This window comes from Penicillium antarcticum (assembly GCF_028974205.1).
Source record: "Penicillium antarcticum strain IBT 31339 chromosome Unknown utg000003l_segment0_segment0, whole genome shotgun sequence".
NCBI classification, from domain to species: Eukaryota; Fungi; Ascomycota; class Eurotiomycetes; order Eurotiales; family Aspergillaceae; genus Penicillium; species Penicillium antarcticum.
In genome coordinates, this window is record NW_026695301.1 from 3,080,213 (window position 1) to 3,107,084 (window position 26,872).

Genomic DNA, 26,872 nt, shown 5'->3' on the forward strand with positions numbered 1-26,872 from the left:
CCGCATTGACCCTCTTATTGGCCAATTCTATCTTCTTCGCTTCCTCTCTTCCTCTCCCACCCAAGTCTACCAATTGCTTCTCCTCCATCCAGTGCATACTCCCACTACTACTGCCACTACACTGCTGTATCAAGAAGACAAAATGTCCACCTTCACAATCCACTACTTCGCAACAGCATCGCAATATACAGCGAAAAACACAGAATCCCTCTCGGCACCACTCCCACTCCCAGATCTCTTCCATCAACTCGAGAAGCACTATCCTGGGATTGTGGAGAAAGTCTTATCCAGCTGCGGGGTTAGTCTCAATGGCGAATATGTTGATGTGAAAGAAGATGTCGACGTTGTTATTACGCCAGGGGCCGAGGTTGCTATTATTCCGCCTGTTAGTTCGGGATAAGTTTGTTTGTATGAGGGGCTGTTTTTGATTGTATATATTGAATCATTAGTTTGGTGCCATGTAATGCCATGTCCTTTTGACTGGATCCTGTTTGAATTGATTGGCTTCACATGTAAATGATTATTAGGGCACACGCTATGTTATATAAAATCAAACAAACGAAAAAGAAGAAACAAATTCGACCATCCATCCATCACCACGCTTTCCCTTGATACCATCTAATACCATCCCAGACAACTCCCATTCCAGCTTAAGCACTGCACACCCAGAGCCAGCTCACTCAACAGCCTTCTCAGCAAGAACCTTCTTCTTCTGCTGCCACAAACAAACAGAACAAATAGTCGAAAAGAAGAACAAAATACTAAATTAAGTCAGCACACTCTCAACAAACCCCAAACCAAAAAGAGAGAAACTCACCAAAGAGCAATACTTAATCCCCAAATAGCCTTCATCTCAAGACAAATCGCCTTACTAGCCCCAATCCAAGAAACATAATCAATTCTCCCACTAATACTAGCCAAATAACTCGACAACCGGCTCGCGAATGCGTACGCCGTGGCATCTTTGTCGCCCAGTTCGGCTAGTGTCGTGCATTTCAGGTAGGAAAGTGGCTTGCCGATTATCACTGCTACTACTATCAATGCGATGAGCAGGAGGAGGTCGAGGACAGCGCCAGGGAGGAAGGGGAGGATGTCGTCTTTGAAGAGGATGGTGCTTATTATGCAGTATATCGCTGCGATGCAGGTCTTTTTCATTTCGTTAATTCTGCTTCTTGGCTGGATGAACTGGGGGCTGAGCTTACCACGCTGATTGTGCCGATTACTATGTTTGGTGGTGTGGCGTTTGATGAGACGATTACTGAGATAAATTTGGCGGTCATGCCGATGATGGCGATGAGGGAGCAGGTCTGGAAGAGGCGGGAAATGTAGAATGTTGCACCGAGGGCTCCGTAGCGGGACATTTTTATGAATGAGGGACTCGAGGTTGGTTTGGAGGTGGAGTTGTTGCTGATGGTTGGATAGATTTTAGGTCTTGGTCCGAACAAAAGAAACGGTCGAGAATGCAGATAGTTCTAATCGAAAAGAAGGCTTGAAGACTGAAGACCGGAGAAAGAAGAACAGAAACAAAGGGAGTGTGTCTGAAAGAAGGTGAGCTGATGAATTGAAGTCTCGGCTGGGTCCAGTCCTGTCTTATATAGCATAGCAACAAAGGCATCGAACAATGACTTCAACATTTTACCATCCAGATTCTAGACCGGATTAATTTAGCAGCATTCAATTCTAGACCATCTATTGACCCAGCTCTGCCGTCTTCTCATTGTGCGTTACAGGTTGTCTGGGGATCAAGCGCCCCGGCTGAGAATGTCCAACCCGACTGGTCGCCTGCGAGAGCTCTATGCTAGATCTGGCGATCGGCATGGATCACAGCTTGAGAAGCTCAAGCTCTGAACTCTGAACAATTGGTCTTTTGCAGAAATAGATTTGGTTACTGTTGGGTCCACCCCGGCGCTTGCGGGAAACCCTAACTGGTTCCCGATGTTTCTCAGCCACTCGTTCGCTGGGCGTTTACTCATCTGAAGCAGGCGCTTATTTGATACTTGGTAACTCATGTATTGTAGATCTTGTTTCATCCTTGTCGTTGTTTAGTTTGTTTGGTCTGCATTCTGATGTTATTTTCCGATCCGCGTGCGTCCAGGGATGAGGTTAATTTCACCAGTTGGTAAATATATCACGGCGGATCGCCTGCGACCTATCTATTTCTTTCACTGCGCCTCAGTCTTGAAATCCATTGTTAATTGATTAATGTGTCCTAAATAAAATTATAGACGAGAAAATATATTTCAAGACGTTTACTCGTTCAATCTCCAGCCACCGCTGGTCCGCTTCTGGAAGAACCCGTCAGGGTCATAACGCTGTCTCGTCTGCAGGGCCTGCGCCTTGGATGCGGGGCTAATACGTCCCCAGTAATCTTGGCGGTAGTATGCGTCGTTCATGAATAGTGGACGATACACGTCGGGGAGGAGACCTTCTTTGATGTTCTTCTGGACTAGGTTGTCCATGCCTTGGTAGAGGTCGATGTTGGCTGCGTCGATCTTGGAGTCATCTAACGATAGGGCGTAGGAGAAGTCGAGCTCGATGAAGATGTATGGGGTGTCAGTAGGGACGTCGAGGAGATCCTGGGATTCGTTAGTAATTATCTTTTTGACTGGTGTTGGATGATTCTTACTCCGCCGCGGTCCTTGGCCTTCTGAGAGAAGGTTCTGGGCACGGGCTGGAAGGCAATCGAGCCCAGAACTCCAGTTACTTCCAGGACTGACTCGGTCACGTTGAACCAGTGGTCGTAGTACTCCTGGAGAACATCCGCGCCAACCGTCTTGTTGGGGAGAGGAGTGGTCTCGGTAGCGATGGTGTAGCGTTGTCCGCTGTTACTAGTCAGTATGTATTCTATATATCTATAATATGGCGACTCACTGGAGAATGAAAATGTCGTTGTTTTTCAGCAGATCATAATAGCTGTCCCAGGCCTTGGCAGTAGAGGTGTGCTCAATGTCGGTGAACTCGTCGAAGACACCGGCAGGGGGCTCAGGGCCGTCGTAGAAGACGAACATAATCCAGAAGTCAATGACAAGGCCATGCTCGGAGGTCAAAATGATAGCCGCCTTGTCATCGGGATACTCGTCAACAAAGTTGCGCAGAGCCTTCAGAAGCTGAGGAGTCTTGTCCGATGTGAAAATGAAGTTTCCACCCCAGACCTTGTGATCTTGAGGATGCGTCTGCATGGTGTATGCAGTCACCACGCCGAAGTTGTTACCACCTCCCTTCAAAGAAGCAAAAAGATCTGTGTTCTCCTTCTCATTCGCATGAACAATAGTGCCATTGGCCAGGACGACTTCATAGTCCTTCACGTTGTTGGCAGCCCAGCCATATTGGGTGCTCAGGAAACTCATTCCACCTGAAGCTGTTAGAATGTCAATCCTTAATGCTGAGAACATCTCACATACCTCCAAGCATATATCCGCCAATTCCTACACCTCCCAGGCGACCTCCAACGACACACCGTCCGGTTCCATCAAGGCCCTTCTGGGCCTCCTCCCAAGAAAGACCAGGTCCAATAATAGCAGTGTTATCTTGAGGGTTATAGTCGACTTGATCCAAGTTCTTAGTCGAAACCAGCAATCCATCCTGAATACTAGCAAATCCATTATTCGGCATATGACCACCAGACTTGACAGCAAATAGAGTATCCACGTCATGCAGGTTCTTAATGATCTGAGACATCTCCGCTGCACTAGATGGAGCGGCGATACATGTAGGCTTGAGATCGCCGCATGCTGCGGACCAGTACTTGGTCAGGTCACTGTTGTAGTTGATTGAGAGCGGATACTCGATGTCAATGCCTCCGTCTTTGAGTGTCGAACAAATATCAGCCATTGCATGGGGAGCAAAGGCTGCAATGGATAGCGCCGCGGCGCGCCATCTGTTGCTTCCAAGCATGTTTCAAAGAGTGTGGGTGGTATACTAGACAAGTATTGAACCTATGTGATAGAACGGCAGATAGTAAAAGAGAGAACTGTAGCGTCTGGGAGGCCCTGCGGGTACAGATAAAGTCAAGATCGAATTGCAGGACCAGGAATCAGTATAAATAATCACCCCGAATAGCCTCCAACTAAATCGGAGAATATTTCTCAAGCCACTCCGTGGAGCCGGTGAGAATGGATCTGATCCACCGAAAGCAAACAATTCCACCTTGAGAAAAGTCTAGAGACCACATCGAATCCAACCGAGGGCCCACTACACCGGTTGGGCAAGGGGCCCGGCTGTAGATTCCGCACTCCAACCGTGGCTATCATTTGTGACGAGTTCATGACCGACTTTGACAAAGTAGGGTTCGGCATAGATGCAGAACGAGCACATGGAAGCAAATGTAGAAACCTCGGGTGAACCCAAGAGCAGTACGGAGTATGAACGAGTCAGTTTGCGTTCGGATCAAGCATTTGCATAACCGAGATGACTTTCTGCGCCGATCGAGGGCCAGATAGGTATAGCCAGGGAACTACAACGGCAAAACAGGGGTTGGGCATGATATCGCATGCATTCGTGAAAAACCGATCGGGCAATTTCCGTGTATATCGATGTCATGGTCGTCAAGCCATAATCTCGGGCCCATGATCGACACTATATGCATTCCGCTGCCTTTGACCAGGGATTAAATTGGCCTGCTAAGGTCAATGGTTTCCCGCATCGCAAACCGCACATTGCTTTGGTATTGGCGAACTGAATTTTCTCGAACTCCTATTTACAAGTGGAGTGAAAGTGAGACACTGATCGACAGGCGCAGCGCAAATCCAGGAACTTGCGGGGGATTTCCCCTAAATGGGTTTTGAGACGCCACGCTCGGGAGACCCAGCTCGCTTAGACCGGCGAGGAAATGATATTCGTAACCTGTCAAGTTTGAGCTTTTGTAGATCGACTTAGCGTGGTTTCTTACTGGTTTGGTTCTCGCATGAAGTTGCGCTTCTCTCCGAGCCGGACTATACGATGATAGCGGAGACGCCATATTTCTCGCTGCTTCTTCACAGCGATCGTCAACTGTCCCTTCGGTTAGAGTTGATGTGCATGTAGAAGCCGTTTCCAAAAATGAGGGGTTGGATATACTGTACAGTAGTTGCGCGGTTTGTCAACTATCAATCCAACATTGAAATAACGACACAGTAGCACAAAGTATAACAGGGATGTACTCGGCCATTTTGCGCAAAGAATGGGCTCTGTCCGATAGGCCAAAAATGACAGCGACAGCGCACGAGTCGCACACGACCCCCCTGTCTACCCCCTGTCTGTAGACTGCCGATCCAAGGAGTTCGCTCGGGTCATGGCGACTATGGCTCGGGGACTATTGTCTCTTGGCGAGGCCAGTGAGTTGTCTGGGGAAAGATTTGATGTACAGTGTCATTTGTGTGGAGCTCCTTTGGCACAGTGGATGCGAGCCCGTTTTTGAGTGTCGATCATATCCTAAGAATAGAAACTTGAAGGATTCGCTATGATAATGAGTTGGAAGCAGCGAACAGCGCAAGTGATGAAACAGGCCTTGGTAACCCCTTACCTATTTACTCGTTCAATCGTTCAAGAAACTAGAATTTTAAGTATAGGAGAACTTACAGTTTTTTGGTGTATCATCTCGCTATTACTTTATTTTCTCACAAATCTGGTTTCCATTTTCTCTCTTGAGCTCAGTATTTTCAAAACCTGGCCTCTCATTGTTAGCGAAAGTATTTCTCTCTTTACTAAACAGTCAACTCCAGGGCGGATGCTTGGTTGATCGACTGGGAGGTTTTGCTAACCTCTGTGATCAGTTAATATGTAGATCATGCTTCGGGTTGAAGGCATATAAGTGAGCTACTGCTACTATTATATAAACCAAGTTAGTTTTATACCAACGCAGAGCTCTTTGACAACAATCGATCTTCCTCAGCTCATACTTCACTACAATGTGATTGGTTGGACCTTTTGATGTACCGCCTAGGGCGGTAGTAGAATTGCGGGCAGAATAACCAGTTTTCCAGCGACAGGAACCTTCATCAATACAATGCGTTAGATCTGGCCATGGCACTTATGAAGATAGGGGCTTTGCAGAAACTAGCAGCTGCCCGGAGAGTTGGCTTGCGGCCTACATGGAGCCAACGCGCAATTTGTCCACACACTGCGCCTGCACGTCTTCCGCTCACGGCGCGGTTTTTGTCCACCTCGAACTCGTTGAAACTGACCGAAGCTGTTGAAATAGAGAACAAGGTGAGTTTTATCAGTCTGTGATGTGTGATCTCAAACTAACCTTCTCCCTGTAGCCATCGGCAGAGACGGAAGAGCGGCAAACGGCCTTCACTCCCCCCCAGCTCGTATTCGAAGAACATGGGGATATTCGTGAATACTTGGCCAAATGGCAGGTCCTCAATCCCCTGGACATGGATCCGGTGCGACAATCCAACTCCACTCACCACAGGGAGCCAACTCCAACCGTCGGATCGATGCCTAACAACCGCGAGGCGCTGGATGTTTGGGGTGTTCGAGAGAGAAGGAATGAGAACACGGAGAATGAGATGTTTGGCAGTGACCATCTGGAACCAGGTGATCTGATTGCCCGTTTGGATTCATATGGAGCGTTTAGCTACGGCATTTACGTGCGATCTATCCACAAACAAAAGCAGTTCTATATCACCAACGGCAATTGGCGCATTAGCTCGACTATCGAGCTCGACTATGTTATCAAAGGGTTTGCCCCACCTGAGCTCCTTGAGCCTTTGAAGGAATGGTTCCCAGATGCCGAAGCCATTCCACAAGCAGATATCCAGGTGGCCCCTGAAGGAGGTCTCCCCAGGCCAGTTGGTGCTCCTCTTTTGACAATGATGAGCAACTTCAAAACACATATTGTGGAATTCTACCGGCAACACTCTCAAGCCCTGGACAGTCTGCATGAGTTGGTGGCAGATGATTCCGAAGTTACCTGCTTAACCCTTGATCAGTTGACAATGACTGCTCTTGGTATTGAGGAGTCGGAACTGAACAGCGTCAATACATTTGCTGTTCACCAAGCTGTCCGGCGTCATCCATTCCTCATTGAAAGAGACAACGTCTCAGTCTTCAGCCAAAACTATTTGGTGCAACCAAAATCAGTTGCAAAAACGATCAATCAGGTCGTTGAATGGACCCATGAACACCAGGATTATTTGGTTCGGTCTGTGATGGGTAAAGACGTACCGGGGGCTAGGGACAAGCCGATGCAGCAGTTTCTTTCCAAAGCACAGCGGTTGATCCGCCTCAGCAGAAAGGTCCGTTCTCCGACAATAATGTCCAGCGTGGGACCATCTGCCCAGAAGTTCCAGCCTGGTCAGGATGGAAACCCTCTGGTTTACCGAGACTTCACTACGGAGACTTTCAATGCAAATGATCAGAAGATTCTTGAGTTTTTACAGCTCTACGCGGTCCCTTCCACTGTTATGCCGTCTGGCACATTGAGATCAACAGCAACGCACATTATGCGAGCAACAGGAATGTACAATGCTCTTGGTTTGAGTGAGGCTTCAACCCGGCTTTTCCTGCAGGAAATCGGTGTCATTGCTCCGTGGGAGAATCTCTACCCCCTAGACCAACATTTGATGCTTCCTGGACATGGTGGTTCTATTATGAAGGAGTTGGAACATGAGGAGATAGAAGAGACTTGCGCAAACATGACAGCTGATCTGCTTCAAGATTCAATGCAAGATCTAAGAAAGGATTGGGGCGATCTCCCAGTCTACTGCGTCGATGACGCAACAGCAGAAGAGATTGACGACGGTGTGTCCTTGGAAAAGATCCCAGGATCCGACGATACATTCTGGGTGCGCATTCATGTTGCCAACCCAACTGCTTTTTTGAACCACGATGATCCTATCATGCGAAATGCAGCCTCACGAACTACCACTACCTATATCCCGGAGCGGTCTTATCCCATGCTTCCAAAGTCTCTTACTCAAGAACACTTTAGTTTAGCGCCTGGTCGGCCTGTTCTCACATTCAGTGCTAAGATGAATCTACAAGGAGAGATTTTAGACACTGAGATCAAAAACGGGAGAATCCACAATGTCATTACGATCACGCACGACACCCTCCGCAAACACTTCAACAAGGGCTCTCAGGAATCTAAAGTCACTTGGACGGTAGGCGGCGAGATTACCGAACCACAAATATCCAAAACCAAGAATGTCCACGAGACTTTGCTTCCCGAAGACGAAGAACAATTCAATACATTGCGTCAAATCATGCTCGCACTCCGCCAGCAACGAGTCAAAAAAGGTGCTATTGACCTGACACCATTGCATGCTTCAACCTCTGTAGCAGTCCGAATGGGAGGACCAATAAAGCCATACGAGATGCAAACCAGCGAGGGACGGTACTATCTCGGAGACCCAATCATCAGTCTCGGTGTACACAACATCGATCCATACGAGGTCCGTGACGGCTCCAAAGATAACTTGATCTCCCTGATAATGAACATGGCTGGAAGTGTCACTGGCCAATTCCTCGCCGCCCGCAACATCCCTGCTGTCTTCGATGGAACATGGTATGATCCAGAGTACCAGCGCGTCACGAAAGAGAACGTTTCCGAATTCTGCGGCAAGAACTATTACGCTCTCAGTCCGCCATTGAGCCACACGAATTCAAGCCCTATCCCTCACCATACGATGGGTCTGGACGCGTATGTCAAGAGCACCAGTCCGCTGCGTCGTTTCGGCGACATCATCGCACACTACCAAATTGAGGCTGCCCTACGCTTCGAGCACGAACATGGCCGTCCGTTCGATGCCCTCGTTGACAGTCCCGAAGCAGTGGAGCCTGCCATTCCAGAACTCAAAACAGAATCTGCAAATATCGAGGAACTCGAGCCTGTTACTTCAGGAATCGAAGCAAAATCTGCCAATATCGAAATAGAATCCAACGAAAACACCCCTCCTTTCTCCACCTCCACCTCCACCTCCATTCTCCCCTTCTCCAAATCCGACGTGGATGCCCAACTCGCACACCAAGCTCCAATCCAAGCCCGTCTCCACCAAGTGCAAGACTTCTCAACCGAGCACTGGATCTGCATGTTCCTCTTCCGCGCATTCTACTTTGCCGAATGCGACCTACCAGAAACATTCCCCTGTCTGATCCGTATGCCGCGCAACAGACCTCGACATGAAGACCCGGGATATGCTGCTTCAATCACTAACCTCGGTCTAGAGTGTACAGTTACTATTCCCCCGTCATTCCCGGATAGTGATAAACTTGAGTTCTTTTCGCTGGTCGAGGCCAAGATTATTTCGGTCGATATGGCTACTCTGAGGGTAACGTTGGAAGCGGTGAAATTCGTCAAGCCGTTTCAGAGGACGGGTGAGTGGGCCTGATCTAATTGATCGGGTTGAATGTTTGTACTATATTGTATCATATCAAGGCCTCGCCAATCATAGACTCTGTATAATTGAGATGAGATTCCACTACATATCATACTGACAGCTCGCCGTATCTGCTTTGACCAGTTCATAGCTCAATGAAGCACACCGGCAGTTTGCAGGTTCTCCTGAAGTCTTTCCTCTGGGACTCTTTGCTCCATAGGCTGCGAGTCTTCCTTAGGGAAGTAGATATACAAGATCTCAAATAAGCCAGCTCCCATGGTCATGAAGCTGTTTTCAGTTAGCGCTGTAAACGGTGTTCTTGGGACTGGGATTACCCACAATGCAATGAAACTGAATGCCTCGGCAGCATACTTCCGACTGCAGACAACCTCCCCGTTCCAGCGATGCACGCTGCAACTGACATGGTTGAAGTCCAAGGCCAGGAAGATGAAAGACGTGAGCCAGCTAGGTATCTATTAGCACTAGAACATGAATTCTTGGCTCTGATTACACACAGGTAAGAAATTATTGCATCAGAAAAGAGTAGTGGGAGAACATGCCATCTACGACGATTGGCGATGCAGCTCGTGCTGAGGGCTATGGCGTAAACGACGGGGGTTATGACAGACTGTGTAGAGTAAGTAGGTTATTCAATAAATATCAGTCTGTGTGAAACTTACAATGACCAATGTGAAAATCACCGTCAACGTATTCGTGTTGGTGACTGCCCAGGCTGTGATTCCGAGGACGATAATCGAACTAACACATTGGATTATGTGGGCGATGGTTGAGATCGTGCCACAGGGATGTTCATAAAAGCTCATCATCTTAAAATCGGGTCTGGAATGAAGATAATCAATAATTATTCACTGCGTTGTGTTTCGGGGGGTGGTTTGGGCTTTTATTTCAGCGTCCGAAATGTATGATATCACCACATCTGGGAACCAAAGGACGAGCTTCACAACATGGTATCCTCTAAACTGGGACCAAGTATGATTTGCTCGTCTTTTGTTTTATTTCCCCCCTTGACTCATACTCGGATTGTTAATGGCTACCTTGTTCTAAGACAAATAGCTACCATAGTCTGTTATGTATACAGTTACCCACCAACCAATGATAAGTAGTTTTCAAGAACACAATACCATCATATGATTAGTCCTGTTAAGCAATATATGCACACTCCTTAAATTTAAACAATCTCGCAAACCCCACATCATAAGCCCTATTGGATACGAAGTCTTGTGGAAGTAGCTGATGCTGCCAGAGGTACAGCCAGTTGGGAGTACGAACTTTGTCATTTTGCTGGACACTGAAAATATGTTATCCAAAAGGAATAGGATTCAATTTCTAGAAATGTAGAATGAAACGGAGCAAGAGAACCTTGATTCGTCATTAAGCCATACTTGCGAATGCCCGTTGCGAGGACTTTGTGCCTCGAGGGTTTAGCACGGGTAGTTCGAATCAGCTTCGACGCGTAGATATTAGATCTTAGAGGGCTAATCTACTTCAAATAAAGAAAAAGGTCTTATACTTCCCGACGCGCGTAACCTGATACATCGTGATTTACACGTGTCTCGCGCCAAATTGGGGTCTGACGCCAAGAAATGAGGCGTTGAATACGACGTCGGTGGAATCTCTAAAGTTAGATTAATTCTATAAATGATCTCAATATCAAAGTCTATAAAATAACAAAGAAAGTAACCAATGGAGAGCAATCAAAGCTCAGAAATCAACAAGGCCCCTTGATCTGCTGCGAGGTTCCGGCATGATATACTTCTCCCCCTGAGGAACGCGTTTCTTCGTCCGAACAGATGGCAACAAGTCAGGAATTATAGAGAACACAAAAAATGCGAAGATCAGCGCAGCAACTGGTCAATATTAGCTTTTGATCTTGTCTCAAGATGTGAACTTAACAATAACATACCCCATTCCAGGACCGCGCCTGCATTCTTGCTCTCTTTCGAGCTGGATCTCGAACACACCCCGAATCCGATGGCAACACCAAGCTCGCAGATGATAAAGACAGCCTTGAGATAGAAGCTGACGAGCAGGATGCGAGCTTGGGGGTGATACCATCGGCCCATGTGGATGTATTCGAGACAAACTAGGATGGCGCAGACTACGTAGCTTGCACTGTGAATGGGTGAGTATTTGAATCATCCGCAGATAGGAGAAGTGTTCGTACATGAACATGCCCAGAAATCCATAATGAAGGTGTTGGTGGTGCTTCGTGTCGAAGATGGATAAAAGAATGACACCCAATGCGCCGGTGAGCGCAAAGAAAATAGACCCTATGGCACACGACTTGTCGAAAAGATCCCTATTCCGTGCCAGTTGGCCGGCGTGTCGAAGCCATCGCTCCGACAGTAGCGACAGGGTCATGAACACGCCGGTGACCACGCAACCGGCAATGAACAACGGCTTGAGTCTTTCCGCGCCGATATGGGAGATGTACCTGACCAAATCAGTTCTGATCATCGCAGACAGCATGCCCTTAAACTTGAACTCACGGAATCGACAACTGATCGCTCATGGTGCTATAATGCGGCTTGCCGTCCGCCGCCCAGCAGGACAGCATAGCAACCAGCATAGCTAAATGGTCAGTATCCATACTAATAAGACATTTCGGAGACAAGTCTCACATAGCCACATGCATCCGGACACCACGGGGAACAGCCAAAATGAAAGAATCCACATCGTGTGGTGAAAGAGATTTTACTCTCCGAGACGGGACGCCGCGGGTTTGTTTGTTCCTCGATGAACAAAGGAGTGACAGGAGTGAAATGATTGGATGCAAGGGATCTATAGTAAACGAGTGTGTCGACTCCCTCTGTTCCTGCAGGAGGTATGCAAGGGGAAAAATGTATCGCGACACACGACTTCTTGGCGGATCGCCGTTAGGCCCCCACTCATCGGGGCTTTCTCTTGTTCGGGGCGTGCAGTTACAGATTGATTGTTCAGATGTCATGCTTTAGATCAATTGATTGCAATCAGTGACGTCGAACGTGTAAATAGCCTCATTATAGATTCTCCATAGCCCGTATCAAATCCTCCAAAGTCTGATGGCTAACCGTCCCAGCAGTCTGAGCATTGGCCTTGCTAGGAACGCGTTGAACAACATAATCTGCCGAAAGAGAAGCCAAATCGGTCGCGGACCACATCTCGCTATTCAAATATTCGAAAATAGCAGTCACCTTGATAGGAACAAGGGATGGATCTGGGTCACTGGATTTCAGGACCAATTCAATGGTCCGAAGAAAGGCTTTGCATAATCGACCCCAGCCAAGACTCATGTGCCAGAGGCCGACGACGCAGCTTTCAAGGACGAGGGCCCATTTGGGGTTGTGCGCGTCTAATTGGGTGGTCGCGTGCACGCCGCCTAAGCAGAAGTAGTGTAGCATTACGATTGGGATGGATTTCCAGCCGTGGCGGTGTTTGAACACTAGAATGAGAGAGCCGATTGTTTCCATCGCTTCGGATTTGACGTGGTCAAAGTCGATTTGATGGTTGTTGGGGTCTGTGGTTGGGTTTGCTTTTGTAGTGAACAGGGTACTCAGTGATATCAGAGTTGCTTGGTGATAAAAGCTAGTGGATGAAGTTAGTATCCATCCGAAATAGGAGGAAAATACTCACTGTAAGCAGAGAATATGCGGAGTGGTATTATTTTCAGGCAAGATAGTCGGCGGCAGACTTGCTCTCCAGGTGACAATCCTTTCATATAACTTGTAGCAATATTTCTGGTCATCCTTGGTCATATTTCCGGTGAGTCGGAGTGAGAATGTCGCAATCTCATTCACAAGGGCTGCCAGTGCACTTCTATACCGTAAAGTGGTATAGTAGTTCGGACGAGTGACTGGATAGTCGAAAGGATAGGGCTTCCATTCCATATTCTCATCCAGCTTTGCTGCTTGTTCTGCAGAGCATCGTTGGGGAGGAGGCACCGACCAGTGGGACACTTTTCTATAAACCTGCGAAGCGAGTCTTTTCCAAGTTAGTGATTTCCATAAAACATGAAGGGATTTCCCACGCTTGAACATCAAATATGGCCCACGAGACCATTTCTTGGGACAGTTCAGCTGAGGAGAGTTCACTTTTCTTCTCGCTATGCTCACTACTACAGCGTTCAACCGTATCAAAACTTGATTGGAGATATAACTTCGCTCCATTCATGATAAACTGCGTGCCCAGCCGATCAATTCCGAATGTACAGGAAAGCAATCCGAGTAGAATTCCGGATTGAATTGTAGGAAGGTCCGGAGTCCCCTTGTCACTTTCCCAGAGAAGTTGTATCTGGTCGTAGAGTTTCTGGCCTATGCCTTTCTCCTCTCGGCGGTCAGTAATCCGGTTCAATCTGTATGAAAAACTCTACGATTTGTCAGAAGAGACCACCAATAATCAAGTATAAGGAGGCATACACAGCCGAAGAATAGCAGCACATGGACTAGTAAGCGAGAACAATATCTCCCCGGATGATGGGTCTCCAAATCTTGGACAAATGTTTCTAGATCGATCAGATTCCAGGTTGGATTCTCCCAGGTAAAATAGAACGACAAGAGGTGGCTGGCGGTGTCATTCTCCACAATCGAAGTCCAATGTTGGATTGATTTCACTTGGACTGGAGGATCTTTGGTGATTGGCCGTTTTAACTTTGCATCGTCGGACATCGACTCGATGTACATCTGGCCCAGCGAGACTCTCGAATTTGGCACTTGAACATGGTGCCTGGTCAATGACTCCGAAAGTAGTATATCGGAGAATAGCTCCGGAGATGCCGTACAGTGTTTCTATTGGCTCAGTCACAGTTCACATATAGAAAGAGCTGTTCACAAACTTTGATGATATTCTTGACAGAGACGTTTTGATTGATCTTGGCCTGAGAAATAATCTCGCCCAGCAATTCTTCATAAACCTCGACTTTGCGTTGCAGAGAGACAAGCTGAAGCTTCTGATTGTCCCGCTTTGATCCGGTGTAAGTGCAGGCCCTATCTAGTCGGGTACAGTTCTGACATCTAGGGCGTCCACCGTCACATTTAGCCTTCTTCTCGCGGCAAGATGAGCACGCGGAAATTGTCCGAAATGGATTTATTTCAGGTAGCTCATTTGGCAGGCGGGGGATAGCAATCTTGCCCTCGACACCATTTGGGGGTGTGGGAGTCGATTTCTGGCTTTCAGAGGAAGAACCACTCATTGGATCAGGTATGTTTCTGCGATAGCAGCCCACAAGCGCACTGCGGTCCTCCAGGTGGTCGCACAAATTGAGGCGTAAAAATTCTCGAAATTTGGATCTTGTCTTTTGTATGGCGGAATGCCAAGCCGGTGGACGGTCACGTGTCAGTGGTTGTATAGATCACATCTATTATGCCAGTAGGAATAAAACAAGTGTGACGGAAATTATAAGTAGCTTCCAGTGAGGGCCAAAGTGATATATATCGCCTGTCAAAGCAATGTATGTCCACGGAATCGGGCATAAGTTCATGGCACTATTAATGCCCATCGATCCAATCGAGATGTCGTCTACAATTCGAATTGGTTGGATTCAATCCTTATTTCAAGCTTTCGAAGTTTCAAAATGTTCGATACACTTGCTTGGATCAGCATATTCGCAATTGCACCCTTGTCACTATAGTAGTCGAAAGGAGCCTCAAGAACGCTTTGCAACGACTCTTCATCAACGAAAAGCCAAAATCGATAGCCTGCGGTTGCGAAGTTGGAATGCCGGAGCATATCGGGAGAACCGACTTGCTCCTCCTGAATGGCAGTCGTTGCCTATTGCTGGAAATGTTCCCGGATCGTGGCTGTGCTCGCACCTTTGAGATCACTGTCTTTAAGAATCAAAAAGTCTTCGAGGGTATTTTCAAAGACAGTGATCTCAAACGTATCAAGGAGGTATAGACCGTTGTGTTCCTTCAGACATTCAGTGGCATACCACCGGTAGCGACGCAAGAATCACTCCGATATGTGCATCGATAAATGGGAAACCCCCAATATCGGAAACCAGCCTCATTCAGGGCTTTCTCGATACGAACAGCATCATTAAATATAAAAGGCCTGTCAAGTGTGCGTTTCGATAGGGTTTTAGTCGATTCCCGAGACATTCTGGCCAGTGCCAAAGCTTTTTGGGTGAGCATTTTTGAATAATCCGATAAAACGTTAAGTTTTGATAGCTTTGTGCAAAAAGTTGACAGTGATTAAGTAGGGGCGGTTTGTTTTTCCATTAAGAGAAATCACACTCTGTAGAGTGGAGTGTTCCGGGATTTGGACCGGGTTTGTGATTTTTTTGGGTTCTAGAAAGATTTCGGAAAGATTTCGAGCTACGGGAAACATGACTTCGGCTAGTATTGGTTAGTCGGAGCATTTCCTTCCGAGATGGATAATAATATGCGTCAATCAGTTCCAGAGGCATAGGAAACAGTAGCAAGAAAGAGAACAAGGTGGAAGGTGTTTTTAGCCAGGGTCATGTCACGTGTCACGTGTGTACCAAAGTACGAAAGCAAGCCCTGAAGCTTTGAAAGTACATGAAAGCCTTTTCTAGTCTCGCCAATTCCCCGTCTCCATTTAGTTTTTTAGCAAGATAGATCACACCAGGGGGTAGTTTCGGTCAATTCCAACCATCTACTTCTATATTTAGACAGCGTTTTCATTGGTTACATGGCCATATTATCGGAAACTAAGAATGCCAACCTATTTCGCTCTTCTGGGGGGCACCGGTGGTCTGGAATTAAGTAGATACCCCACCACAAATAGCAGTATCGAAAAGTGTCTGACAATCATCATAATAGCTATTTTTCACTTATACAATTCGGCGAACGTGATAACTAGATATTGAAGCACTTGAAGATATAAAACTGGAATCGCTTAGGATAGAACAGCACACTCACCAGCATGAGATAAAGTGTAGATCTATTCGTCCACGAATTAGGACATTATGGACAAGTGATTATTCAGAGATGTCAAAGCAGGGAGTGAAGTGAAGTCCAAATTGCATCACGTGGTATAGATCGTCATGACGTAACCCAACACCTGTGGACTTCAGTTCGCCTCATACCTCACTGCATTGCGTGGGCTGCATGGTTTGTATCTTGTTCAGATACGTCAATATAAGTTCTTGTGTCAGACTCCAAGGGAGAATCAGCCACAATGGAAATCCAGCCTTATATGTCGATCATTACGAACAGCCACGCAAGTTGAAGTCCAGACATCAGAGATCTACATGAGCAATGATCTCATGTCTGATATTGCACTACGGTTGGTCCAAAATGACCAGGATGAGAGAGGAATAAGTTGCAAGATTCCCCAGGGACTTGGCAAATCCGCCTGCCTTGAAACATGACGCCATCTCTGTAGTGCAACTAAACTTGGCCCTGAACCTGAAACTGGCCTGAACCAGGATATCAACCTGGAAATGAATGTCGTCCTGTTTGTTCATCATTTCTCTTCTCAGTACCTGTGACAGAACCCTGCGCAAGTGGCTGAAATTATACATGAACCTATGCCAATAATAGAGCCGAAGGCGTTTGTTCTCATTGACGTTGCTTGGTGGACTGTAGGCAACAAACGCGTCATATTTTGTTTTGGTATCACATAAATACTCACTTCTCTCCCCAGTCTTTTCTCTCCTCCATAATCACCCACTTCAATCATCTTCCACAACTTTGATATTACCTACCTTCATCATGGATTTCGTTCGTAAGGCCGAAGAGGCCTTGACTGGCAAGAACAAGGAGTCCAAGGAGTCGACTCAGTCCTCCAACCATGGCCCTCACTCGTCCAACCTGGCCAACAAGCTTGACCCCCGTGTTGACAGTGACCGCGGTATGCCTTGCCCACCCTTACCCTCCTGTCAACAACATTGATACTGACTGATACTCTGCTGTAGACAACCGCGCTGACCACACTGGTGTCCACCACACTGGTGCTACTGGAACTACTGGAACTACTGGAACCACGGGCACTACCGGTGCTACCACTGGTGCTACCACTGATACTACCACAGGAAACACTGGCACTGTCCACAAGTCCAGCATTGCCAACAAGCTCGACCCCCGCGTTGACGCTGATGCCGCCAACCGTGCCAATGTTACTTCCACTGGCACCACTGGCACTCACGGTGCGGGTACTACCCACGGTACCCACAACACTGCCGGTACTACTGGTCTGACCGGTACTGGTACTCACGGCACCCACGCCTACGGCAGCACCAACGCTGGCCCTCATGACTCTAACGTCGCCAACAAGGTTGACCCCCGCGTCGACTCTGACCGCGACAACCGTGCTAAGCATGATACCTTTGGCACTACTGGTGCCACTCACGGTACTTCTGGCCGGACTGGTTCTCACGGTACTGGTGCTACTCATGGTACCTCTGGCTTGACCGGTACTCATGGTACTGGTGCTACTCACGGTACCTCTGGCTTAACTGGTACCCACGGTACCCACGGCACCACTGGAACTACTGGTACCGCTGGCGTGGCTGGCACCCACGCTGCCACTGGCACTTCCCACACCGGCAGCACCAATGTCGGCCCTCACGATTCCAAGATCACCAACAAGCTCGACCCCCGTGTTGACTCTGACCGTGACAACCGCGCCAAGCATGATACTTTCGGCACCACTGGCACCACTGGTGCTACCGGTACCTCTGGCCTGACTGGCTCCCACGGCACTACTGGCCTGACCGGTACTGGTACTCACGGTACTCTCGGTACCCATGCTACCCACGGCAGCACCAATGTCGGTCCCCACGACTCCAACGTCGCCAACAAGGCCGATCCCCGCATCGACTCTGACCTCGACAACCGTGCCTTGCACCACGGCCACACTCACGGCGCTGGCTCTGCTGGTTTCGAACCTGAGATGCATGGTGCTGCTACCCGCACTGCTGGAACTACCACTGGCACTGGCATGACGGGCTCCGGTCTTGATACTCGGACTTCGGGTGCCCCTGCCGGTAGCTCTTACACCTCTGGTAATACTGGCCATCTTGGTTCCACTGGCACCGCTGCTACTACCGGCACTGGCATGACTGGCACCGGTCTTGATACTCCTCGTACTGTGGGTGCCCCTGCCGGTAGCTCTTACACCTCTGGTAATACTGGTCATCTTGGTTCCACTGGTACCACTGCTACTACCGGCGCTACTACTGGACCTCACGACTCCAAGATCGCCAACAAGCTTGATCCCCGTGTTGACTCTGATGCCAGCCGTGTTGAGTCTGCTGGACTCCAGCGCCAGCTCTAGGTGCAGCACCACTTGTTTCTAGGGTGGATTAATTTTCTTCTTATGGTCTCTTTTACCACCCCGATTCAGTTTGCTTCAGACACTGGCATCTGGATCTTTGATACGATGTTACGACTTTGATCTTTCAGCAAGCAAACTCGTTTTAAGATAGGATACACACAAATCAATTCTCTTCTTTTCAATATGATTGCCTGAAGTAGATATTATACAGGAGTAGAGAATCACCAACCTCTAACCCGCCAATAGCACCAATATCGAATATAGTACAGTACACTCAGAGTCGTTTCTACAATCCAACCAAATCAAACATCAAACACCTCTTTAATAAGAGCCTTCTTATTAACTGCAACAAGTCAGCATCACATACAAGCAACACTTCCCACCCCGGAACCAAGAACGAAGACTCACCCTTTCCCATCGCATTCCTCGGAATAGCATCCAAGACTTTCATCTCAGAAGGAATCTTATAAGGAGCCAAATGTTCCTTCAAAGCCCGTCTCATATCCATCGGACCCCAAGACTTCCCACTTCGACCCGAAGAAGCAGCATCAGGATGAAGAACGACGACAGCAGCGACCTTTTGGCCCCATTTTTCGGAGGGGAGGCCGACGACTGCTGCTTCGGTTATTTGGGGACTATACATATTAGTAAATATTGACAAGAGAGACGAGATGGAAGGAAAGGGGGAAGGGGAAATATACAGCGAAAGCAACTCCCTCTCAACCTCCAACGCGCTAATCTTCTCAGCACCACTTTTGATAATATCAACGCTCTTCCTCCCCTGAATGAAATACATGGGTCCTTTCGCCCATTCACCACTGCTGCCAGACCCGGCACCATTAACGACCCTCCTCGTCGCTACATCGCCCGTACAGAACCATTTGCCTTTTCCATCTCCACTTCCATCATCGACGAATCCTTCACGGGTGGCTTTCTCATTACCCCAATACTCACTGAAGATAGTATCTCCGCGTAACTGGATCTCGCCTTCGAGTTCACGGCCTTTGGGGTCGATTTCATCGCCGACTGGGATGACCTGGCCGTTGTCTGTATCGACTAGACGGGCTTCAACGCCTGGTAAGGGCCAGCCGACGCTTCCGTCGACTCGGTCCGCATTGTCTAGTCCGCAGCTTATTGCCATGCCGACTTCTGTCATGCCGAAGCGCTCGAGGAGGACGTTGCCGTTGCTTAGATTTGACCAGGAGGTTTTAGTCGGTGTTGGGAGCGCGGCGGAGCCTGAGATATTTAGTCGGAGGTTTGATGGGGAGATTCCTTCTTTGGCGGCTTTTTGGGTTTCTGCTTGGAGGGTTGGGAATGTGTTTAGAAGTCTGTTGTAGATTGTTGGGACGGCTGTTAGGAAGGTTATTTTTGATGGTTTGGTGGTGGTGGTGGATTGGAATGGTGCTGCGAGGCGTTTCCAGACTTGGTCTGTGTTGAAGGGGTACATGAATTCGATGGATGAGCCTGCTACTATTGGTGCCACGATGGCGTTTACTACACCGTGGATGTGGTGGAGTGGTAGCAGGTGTAGGAGGCGGTCATCAGGGGAGTAGTTCCATGCTTGTAACAGGGATGAGGCTTGAGCTGCCAGTGCCGACTGTGGGATGAGTACGCCTTTCTATGGATTGTTAGAATCCGGTCCTTGCTTGTGGAGGTGGACTCACCGGTCTATTGGTCGTGCCAGATGTATATAGCATCATTCCACCAGAAGGCTTCTTCAATGCCTCCAAAGTGACGCTCTGCCGGGCACCACCCTCCAATAGCTTCTTGCGAACATTGAATAAAGGCTCACGATCCAATCCCTGATGGAGGACCTCCATAGCTTTATCCGCATATTTCTCAGTGGCAAGCAAAACCTTCGCCTGGGAATTATCGAGAATATACTTCAACTCCCCAGACGGAAAAGAAGGCGACAACGGCAACGCAATAGCATCACTAGCAAAGATCGCCAACAGCGTGACTAGTACCAGTCAATACATCATCAAAGTGAAGGGAAAGAAGAATACCTACCTACGTAGTCATAGCTATTCTCGGCCAGAAACGCAACTCGCTCACCGGCCAATTGACCCGACGCGTTGGCGTTGGCAGCTTTGCGCTCGAGATCATCCTTGGCCGCGACAACATCGGCTATCAGACTCCCGTATGTAAATGAGCGCGCGGACGAACTGTGAATGACAGCTAGACTGTCCGGGTCGTGGTCTTGCAGTGCGCGGAAGATGGTCGTGTTCGGGAGTGTCGATAGCTGTCTGGCGGGGATGCGAATGCGACTGCAATTGATGCGCGCGCGTCGGGTGAGTAGCGAGATCATTGACATGTTCGGGATATCAATTGCATTGCAATTGCATCTGTATCTTTCTTCTTCTCAAGGGAGGAGGGAGTGGTCAAGTTGATGTCATGAGCAAAGGTCCGAAATTAAAAAACGTCCGATGGGCCGGCCTCATTTGCCTTCTTCACCTCTTCACTCCCGATGCTTCCTCGCTGCCTACCGGGTCTTTTTCCCCGTCGACTGTTCTCTGTTTCGAGCAGGATGGCTTCCATGACTCCGTTAGAGGATGCCATGCGCGATAAGGCGAGTTTCTCGGTGGTGGTGGTGGTGGTGGTGGTGCAATGGGCAATGCAATCCTAACGCTGCTCTTCTCTTCTCTAGATCGCTCATGCCTTTACACCCTCTACGCTGATTATTCGCAACGATTCTCATAAGCATGCGCACCATGCTGCTATGGAGGGGTCGACGTCCAAGGAGACGCATTTCCAGTTCGTTCGCCGGTCCCTGCATACCTGTGTCGAAGTCGGACTGACAGCTGTTCCTATAGTGTGACGATTGTTTCGGATTCCTTCGAGAAGAAAATGCAGCCTGCTAGGCATCGGATGGTCTATGCTTTGTTCAAGGAGGAGATGGCTCGTGAGGGCGGACTTCATGCGCTCCAGCTGAAGACGAAGACGCCGGCCGAGGAACAGCGCGAGAAGGAGAAGGAGAAGGCCTAAACAGATCAGATCAGATATTGGTGTTCGAGTATAGTCAGATACCCCTCGAATGCATTGCATTGCTTTCATTCACCACATACATGGACCTACAGTGCGTTTTACTCTTGGACTTGGGGACACAAGAAATCAATTATTAGACGGTATTACATAGATTCTAGCGCCAAACAGGCCAACAGAAAAACAATCTAGTATATACATCCATGCGCCGCGACCAGAACGTGAGCGCGGGCAGCTGTACAACAGAACAGCTCAGCAAGACATAAGGAAAGCACGATGGAAGGCATTGCTTTTACACAAGAGAAGAAAATGAAATGCAAGGGTGGTGGTATAACAACGAGGGGAAAACAAAGGGAATGGCCGGTCGTACAGGGAGGATTATAAGATCAGTTCTTCTTGTTGGACTCGACGACACCGACGGCGACACCGACAACAATGGCAATGATGATGACTGTGGATTTTAAATCAGCGACTATCAAAAACGGGAAACGGAGTAGAGGATCACTTACTAACGATGATCAAGGCATACCACTTCCAACGACGGGCGTTCTTTGCGCTCTTAATTGCGCTGTCCAACTTGGTGTTGGCTTGCTCGACGTTGCGGTGTGTCTCCTGGGCGCCCTGGTTGATTTGTTCAACAGCTGGCTCCTGCTGGTGCACCAGCTCGGCGATTTCGTTGTACAGCTCGCTGAGCGCGATCAGGTCTTGTTCGATCTTGCGGATGGCGGCGGAACGCTGAAGAGTTGCCTGGCGGGCATCGTTGGCCTGGCGAGTACGGGTACCGGGAACCTGTTCGGCAATTAGAAGTGATCATGCACTCTGCCTGATATGTACATACCATGAAGCTCTGCTCTTGACCCATAAGAACGTTCTGCACACCTTGCTCCAACTCCTCGGGGGTAGCCTCGGGGTTGGCGATCTCGTATCGGCGGCGCACTTGCTCCTCCAGACGCTTCTGAAAATCGCTCTGTGTGCGCTGGTATTGCTCGATCTCACGGCGGAGGTTGCGGCTGACGTTCTCGACCTGGCCGGAGACACGGCTGTCGCCTGATCCGGGGGTCTCCTTGATGCGCTTGAACTGATCGCGCAGGTAGCGCAGCGCAGTGTTGATCTCATCCTCAATGTAGTCGAGTGTCTGACGTGAAGCCTGGTCCTCCTTTCCGGTGCTCGAGTCGAGCAGGGCCTTTTGGGCGTGGGCGAGCTGAGTCTCGCGCTTTGTGGTCAATTCGGCGATTCCCTCGTTGAGCTCCTTGCACTTGTTCAGGATCGCGGTCGGTCCGCCGCCGGAGGGCTGGTTCATGTTGGACATTTCTATATTATCGTCAGCGCGGGTCACCACGACGCGGTCGAATTGACACATACCGTAGCCACCGTTTCCAGACTCCATGGCACCGGCCTGGCCGTAGCCACCACCGTATCCATAGCTCTGCTCCTGGCTGCCGTAGGGATTCTGCTGCTGACTACCGTACGGGTTGTACTGGCCGTAGCCCCCTTGGTTGTTATCCCCCAAGCTCTGGTACTGGGGAAATTCGAATCAGTCCCATACATCCGCCATTCATGGTCAATCGGGTTCACTCACACTCATGACTGCGAAAAGGGTTGGTAGTAAATGTGCAAAAGGGGGGCGGGTGTGAGATGAAGGAGGGAAGGGTGAGACGGGAGATGTGGAGAGTGGCAGAAGCGCCGGCGGTAGCCAATAACGAGGTTAAGGAGAGAATTAAGATATTAAAGAGATTAAAGAAGTAAAGCCAGGGTAATGAAAGGGTGTCAAGGTATCAATTGGGATCCCCTATTTTATGAAATTTGCCGTACTCGTACAGCCTCCTTACGTGGACCCAGCAGAGATTTGGCTGTTCTATTTCTGACGGATCGGCCGTTGTACTGGGTACTTGGCTCATGCTGGTGTGGTCCACTCTGAGACAGGTACCCAATACCCACGTCAGGGTCCGGTCTGCACGTCATGATTATGATCTATCGAGAGCTACATACATATTTCATGCCATTCCAATGTTATTCCAATGTCATTCTACAATATACTCGATATCTTGTACAGAAATCTGCACCGGTAATAGCACGCGCAGGCAGAAATGGAAGAAGACCCCGAAAATGGACGAGGCCAATCAGCTGAAGCTGCCAAAGCTAAGCCTCGTTAGATCTCAGCTTGTTCTCAACGTCCGCACTAGGGAAATATAGCGAATGACCTGATTCAAGACAGACATCAGATACGATAGGCTTCAGTGAATCCTCCAGATTATTCAAGATACCACTACATACCCATACAATGTGATTGCCGCCTGGAAGTGGCGGACTATGTAGCCGCTGGACTCCGTACTCGTCTAGGCGCCCACCCTTTGGAGGGCAGACGGACTCTCCCCCCCACATATCACGCCAAAGAAATAAAGTGGCCTATCTAAATATAGGCAAAGTCAACGGTTGGTCTGGCAGTTAAAATATATGCCTAGCAGGCATCATAGCTGTTCATTCTCACTTCCCCGTCGTCTCTCGCCTACTTCCTCCGCCCTGACGGCCTCCCCAGTGCTTAGATCGTGGGGTTCTTAAACAGCCGCAGTTGATAATCCACAATCTGTCCGACAATGTCATCCAATGCGCGTGGCTTGAAACTAAGCCCGTGCTCCGCACACTAGAGAGGGACGAATTGTGACCATGTCAAACCCTGGTTTATGTGCAGAGACGATGGCTTTGGTGGCCTGCAGTGCCAACATCTTGCTGACCTGGTAGAGAAGCATTGCCGCAGGGGGGAAGGGGTGCATATCAAAGACGCAACGGAAGAGGTGACAGATCCTCTGGATGCTCGCAACCTTGGCTACCTTGGAAGGAATGGCTGTGGTCAGGTTGATAGCACCTGGGAAGTAGTCGGCCTTTGATGTTCCCTTACGAAGAGGCGAAGCAACATGCAGAACATAGTCGACTCCGACCAGATGTCCGGAAAAGGCGTCTCGTTTGGTAATGTCCGGGATAATGACAGACTCCAGGCTAGCCGAGTAAGATGATGAGGCTGCTTTTATCCACGGGATCTGCGCTTCATTTCATACGCTCAGACGAAGGCGATTCCCGGGCTGTAGCCTCTCAAGAGCTGTAGCGTAACCGACGAACCTGGAGACTCCGGTAACGAAGACGAGTCCTGCCGGCATAATGGTTGCGGGTGAAGAGAGCAATAAAATGGACCGTTAATGGTGTTGGAGCGACTGGAGGTAAGAAAACTCCTAATACCAGCCTGACCAAGAGAACAACAGTATATAAGTGTGAGAAGAGCATCATATCCTCCGTCGAGCTTACCTCCGTGAAACACCGTTAATGATGAATACACTGACCCAGTGCCAATATCTTGTAATTATTTTACTCTGTCTGTATGCTTTCCAACAAGGCCGAGTGTGGATTGGTGCAAGGATATCAGGGGCGACCCGTTTGAACCCTAAGTCTAACTAGGATTATTCAACATTTCGGCACTTTGATTCAGATACATGCCCCATCTTAATAGAAAGCTGTATTGCTGAATGTCCAGGAGTCTCCACTCCTCCACTTTAGGTCACCCAATATTTAGGAATGGCAGGTCGAGGGCAAAGAGTGGCGCGGATTGCTTGGACACGCAGTGTCGCAGTGCAACAGGCGGCGATTGGATCGTTTGACGCTGAGACTAGGCTTTTTATAAGGCCAAAGCAGGCCGACACACCCGTGTTGGTCACAAATGGAAAGGCCGATATCATGACACCGACTTCGAACAGAATATGATAAATGTCGCCAAGCAAGGGACTGTAGGAACCATCATGCTTACGTGCAACCATAGAAAAACTCTCATTATTTCATAATAGCATCATTCCAATGACGTTGCTGACATGGTTTACCAAGATGGCTGCTACCGGAGTCCATTCATCAGGGTATTTCATGTCTGTATCCTAATTTGTGGGGAACACATCGTATCGCATGTCTTACTCCATCTGGAACGAGCTCTACGTGTACATATATACCGGATAATGTCTGGCAATTCTTGGCTTTCCCTTTCCGTTCTAGTGCTCACCCCCTCGCCGCTTTTACTCCCTGAGTAGAATTGAGCACGCCCCTGACCGGCCTGAGCTGATCAGTGATCATTATATAATCAAACTGATCTGAGCCATGATCTGATTAAGTTAGTTATTCGATGCTCTACCAGGAAGTAAGCACCAGATCTAATTTATGCTGAGCTGTGGAGTCTCAGGCACAAGATCAGGCACTCATAAGTTATCTCGCCCTCTTGGTCATACAGGCTCGACTTTACCAGAGGGAAAAGGCTTCGTCGTGGTGCTTAGCAACTTATTTCAACTAAATAAAGACCAGACGAACAAAGTAACCCAGGCTATTCCTCGAGAACCCTAATCTGGAGCCAAGAGTTGACCTTTTTGTGATGGCCACAGAGATTGTCTAGAATGCCAAGGCAACTTAGGATAACGTAGTTGCTACGTGGTCTTCCAACTGTGTTCCTGATACCGCAGCAAGGAATTCTAGTGTTTACAACAGTATCTTTCAGACGAAGGACTTTCAATGTGGCAGTCGGCCAGATCAGAACATGACGGGAATCAATACTCAAAAGCAACATCTTTGTGCTAATTAAGGACGAATAGTCATTCGATCTTCACCACTACTATCACGACATCTGGGCCTTCTTATCCTAAGTTCGTGGTGAATGTATTTGAAATGATTGCTCTGTCTTAAATCGGAGATTGGATACGGACACTCAGATCTATGTGCAATCCTTTCATTTTCAATGTCGGCAGCCTCCTTTAGATATTTCCCTCCATAGTCAACGAAACTGCTTCTGATGATCGATTGTTGTGGCTCACGATAGAGTAAATAACCCCCTGGTCCCAGCCACGATCAAAGGCTCTGCTATCAACATTACATATGACAGGCCTGTGAATAGTGTCAAGAAGCATCATGGCACCTATGTATGCCAGAGCCCAGATACCGGCAAATTCCGCCTATGTATTACTTTTGGTGCCAGGACAGGTCGTCAGTCCGTAGTAGTGATCGGTTGCATTACCCTCAGCGATATTTGGAGCATAGATTAGGATTTCAAAAGTACTAGTCATAGCCAAGTAAATATTCATGTGCAAGGAAGTCTTGGGTCCTACATGGGATAGATAAAGCTCGCAGTTAATGATACTGTGGAAGATACCAGCCATGGTGATGGGAGTGAGTTATAGAAGATGAGTAAGATAAGGAGAATTGGAGTTGAGAGGACCAAAACTGGATATAGACCAAGGCACGCAGATCGTTACCGGAATCAGAATCAAGACCAGGATTAGAGGTAGGGAGAGGGTAGATAAGTGGGAGCGTGACTAGTTATGAAATAGAAA

General features: G+C 48.5%; 14 protein-coding genes across 14 annotated transcripts; 5 read left to right on the plus strand and 9 right to left on the minus strand.

The window, feature by feature from the left end:
• Window positions 1-142: 142 nt before the first annotated feature.
• Window positions 143-400, plus strand: N7508_003866 (MoaD/ThiS family protein; the record flags this gene model as incomplete). Its single annotated transcript, XM_058461932.1, has 1 exon — window positions 143-400. One exon carries the CDS (start codon window positions 143-145, stop codon window positions 398-400), a length of 258 nt encoding a protein of 85 aa, XP_058322509.1.
• A 276-nt stretch (window positions 401-676) lies between these two features.
• Window positions 677-1,361, minus strand: N7508_003867 (uncharacterized protein; the record flags this gene model as incomplete). The annotated part of the gene is made up of 3 exons (XM_058461933.1): window positions 677-761; window positions 818-1,146; window positions 1,203-1,361. The coding sequence occupies 3 exons, from the start codon at window positions 1,359-1,361 to the stop codon at window positions 677-679; spliced, it is 573 nt and encodes a 190-aa protein (XP_058322510.1).
• An 888-nt stretch (window positions 1,362-2,249) lies between these two features.
• Window positions 2,250-3,894, minus strand: N7508_003868 (FAD-binding oxidoreductase; the record flags this gene model as incomplete). Its single annotated transcript, XM_058461934.1, has 4 exons — window positions 2,250-2,576; window positions 2,627-2,822; window positions 2,872-3,352; window positions 3,402-3,894. The coding sequence occupies 4 exons, from the start codon at window positions 3,892-3,894 to the stop codon at window positions 2,250-2,252; spliced, it is 1,497 nt and encodes a 498-aa protein (XP_058322511.1).
• A 2,106-nt stretch (window positions 3,895-6,000) lies between these two features.
• On the plus strand, window positions 6,001-9,314 carry N7508_003869 (exoribonuclease II; the record flags this gene model as incomplete). The annotated part of the gene is made up of 2 exons (XM_058461935.1): window positions 6,001-6,186; window positions 6,240-9,314. 2 exons carry the CDS (start codon window positions 6,001-6,003, stop codon window positions 9,312-9,314), a joined length of 3,261 nt encoding a protein of 1,086 aa, XP_058322512.1.
• A 140-nt stretch (window positions 9,315-9,454) lies between these two features.
• Window positions 9,455-10,129, minus strand: N7508_003870 (MARVEL domain-containing protein; the record flags this gene model as incomplete). Its single annotated transcript, XM_058461936.1, has 4 exons — window positions 9,455-9,590; window positions 9,642-9,767; window positions 9,818-9,930; window positions 9,983-10,129. The coding sequence occupies 4 exons, from the start codon at window positions 10,127-10,129 to the stop codon at window positions 9,455-9,457; spliced, it is 522 nt and encodes a 173-aa protein (XP_058322513.1).
• An 895-nt stretch (window positions 10,130-11,024) lies between these two features.
• N7508_003871 (Frag1/DRAM/Sfk1 family protein) lies at window positions 11,025-11,999 on the minus strand (the record flags this gene model as incomplete). Its single annotated transcript, XM_058461937.1, has 5 exons — window positions 11,025-11,170; window positions 11,227-11,435; window positions 11,488-11,757; window positions 11,813-11,894; window positions 11,945-11,999. 5 exons carry the CDS (start codon window positions 11,997-11,999, stop codon window positions 11,025-11,027), a joined length of 762 nt encoding a protein of 253 aa, XP_058322514.1.
• Window positions 12,000-12,322: 323 nt separating this feature from the next.
• Window positions 12,323-14,490, minus strand: N7508_003872 (putative C6 transcription factor; the record flags this gene model as incomplete). The annotated part of the gene is made up of 5 exons (XM_058461938.1): window positions 12,323-12,887; window positions 12,936-13,283; window positions 13,330-13,667; window positions 13,718-14,086; window positions 14,134-14,490. 5 exons carry the CDS (start codon window positions 14,488-14,490, stop codon window positions 12,323-12,325), a joined length of 1,977 nt encoding a protein of 658 aa, XP_058322515.1.
• Window positions 14,491-15,014: 524 nt separating this feature from the next.
• Window positions 15,015-15,194, plus strand: N7508_003873 (uncharacterized protein; the record flags this gene model as incomplete). The annotated part of the gene is made up of 1 exon (XM_058461939.1): window positions 15,015-15,194. One exon carries the CDS (start codon window positions 15,015-15,017, stop codon window positions 15,192-15,194), a length of 180 nt encoding a protein of 59 aa, XP_058322516.1.
• Window positions 15,195-16,975: 1,781 nt separating this feature from the next.
• N7508_003874 (uncharacterized protein) lies at window positions 16,976-18,539 on the plus strand (the record flags this gene model as incomplete). Its single annotated transcript, XM_058461940.1, has 2 exons — window positions 16,976-17,114; window positions 17,179-18,539. 2 exons carry the CDS (start codon window positions 16,976-16,978, stop codon window positions 18,537-18,539), a joined length of 1,500 nt encoding a protein of 499 aa, XP_058322517.1.
• Window positions 18,540-18,841: 302 nt separating this feature from the next.
• Window positions 18,842-20,853, minus strand: N7508_003875 (acyl-CoA synthetase; the record flags this gene model as incomplete). Its single annotated transcript, XM_058461941.1, has 5 exons — window positions 18,842-18,882; window positions 18,948-19,174; window positions 19,241-20,157; window positions 20,204-20,499; window positions 20,550-20,853. 5 exons carry the CDS (start codon window positions 20,851-20,853, stop codon window positions 18,842-18,844), a joined length of 1,785 nt encoding a protein of 594 aa, XP_058322518.1.
• Window positions 20,854-21,006: 153 nt separating this feature from the next.
• On the plus strand, window positions 21,007-21,524 carry N7508_003876 (BolA family protein; the record flags this gene model as incomplete). Its single annotated transcript, XM_058461942.1, has 3 exons — window positions 21,007-21,141; window positions 21,187-21,293; window positions 21,353-21,524. 3 exons carry the CDS (start codon window positions 21,007-21,009, stop codon window positions 21,522-21,524), a joined length of 414 nt encoding a protein of 137 aa, XP_058322519.1.
• Window positions 21,525-21,907: 383 nt separating this feature from the next.
• Window positions 21,908-23,106, minus strand: N7508_003877 (syntaxin; the record flags this gene model as incomplete). The annotated part of the gene is made up of 4 exons (XM_058461943.1): window positions 21,908-21,972; window positions 22,031-22,310; window positions 22,360-23,040; window positions 23,101-23,106. The coding sequence occupies 4 exons, from the start codon at window positions 23,104-23,106 to the stop codon at window positions 21,908-21,910; spliced, it is 1,032 nt and encodes a 343-aa protein (XP_058322520.1).
• A 954-nt stretch (window positions 23,107-24,060) lies between these two features.
• N7508_003878 (uncharacterized protein) lies at window positions 24,061-24,673 on the minus strand (the record flags this gene model as incomplete). Its single annotated transcript, XM_058461944.1, is given in 3 exon segments — window positions 24,061-24,162; window positions 24,185-24,556; window positions 24,575-24,673. The coding sequence occupies 3 exon segments, from the start codon at window positions 24,671-24,673 to the stop codon at window positions 24,061-24,063; spliced, it is 573 nt and encodes a 190-aa protein (XP_058322521.1).
• Window positions 24,674-26,494: 1,821 nt separating this feature from the next.
• N7508_003879 (uncharacterized protein) lies at window positions 26,495-26,698 on the minus strand (the record flags this gene model as incomplete). The annotated part of the gene is made up of 1 exon (XM_058461945.1): window positions 26,495-26,698. One exon carries the CDS (start codon window positions 26,696-26,698, stop codon window positions 26,495-26,497), a length of 204 nt encoding a protein of 67 aa, XP_058322522.1.
• Between the last annotated feature and the right edge of the window lie 174 nt (window positions 26,699-26,872).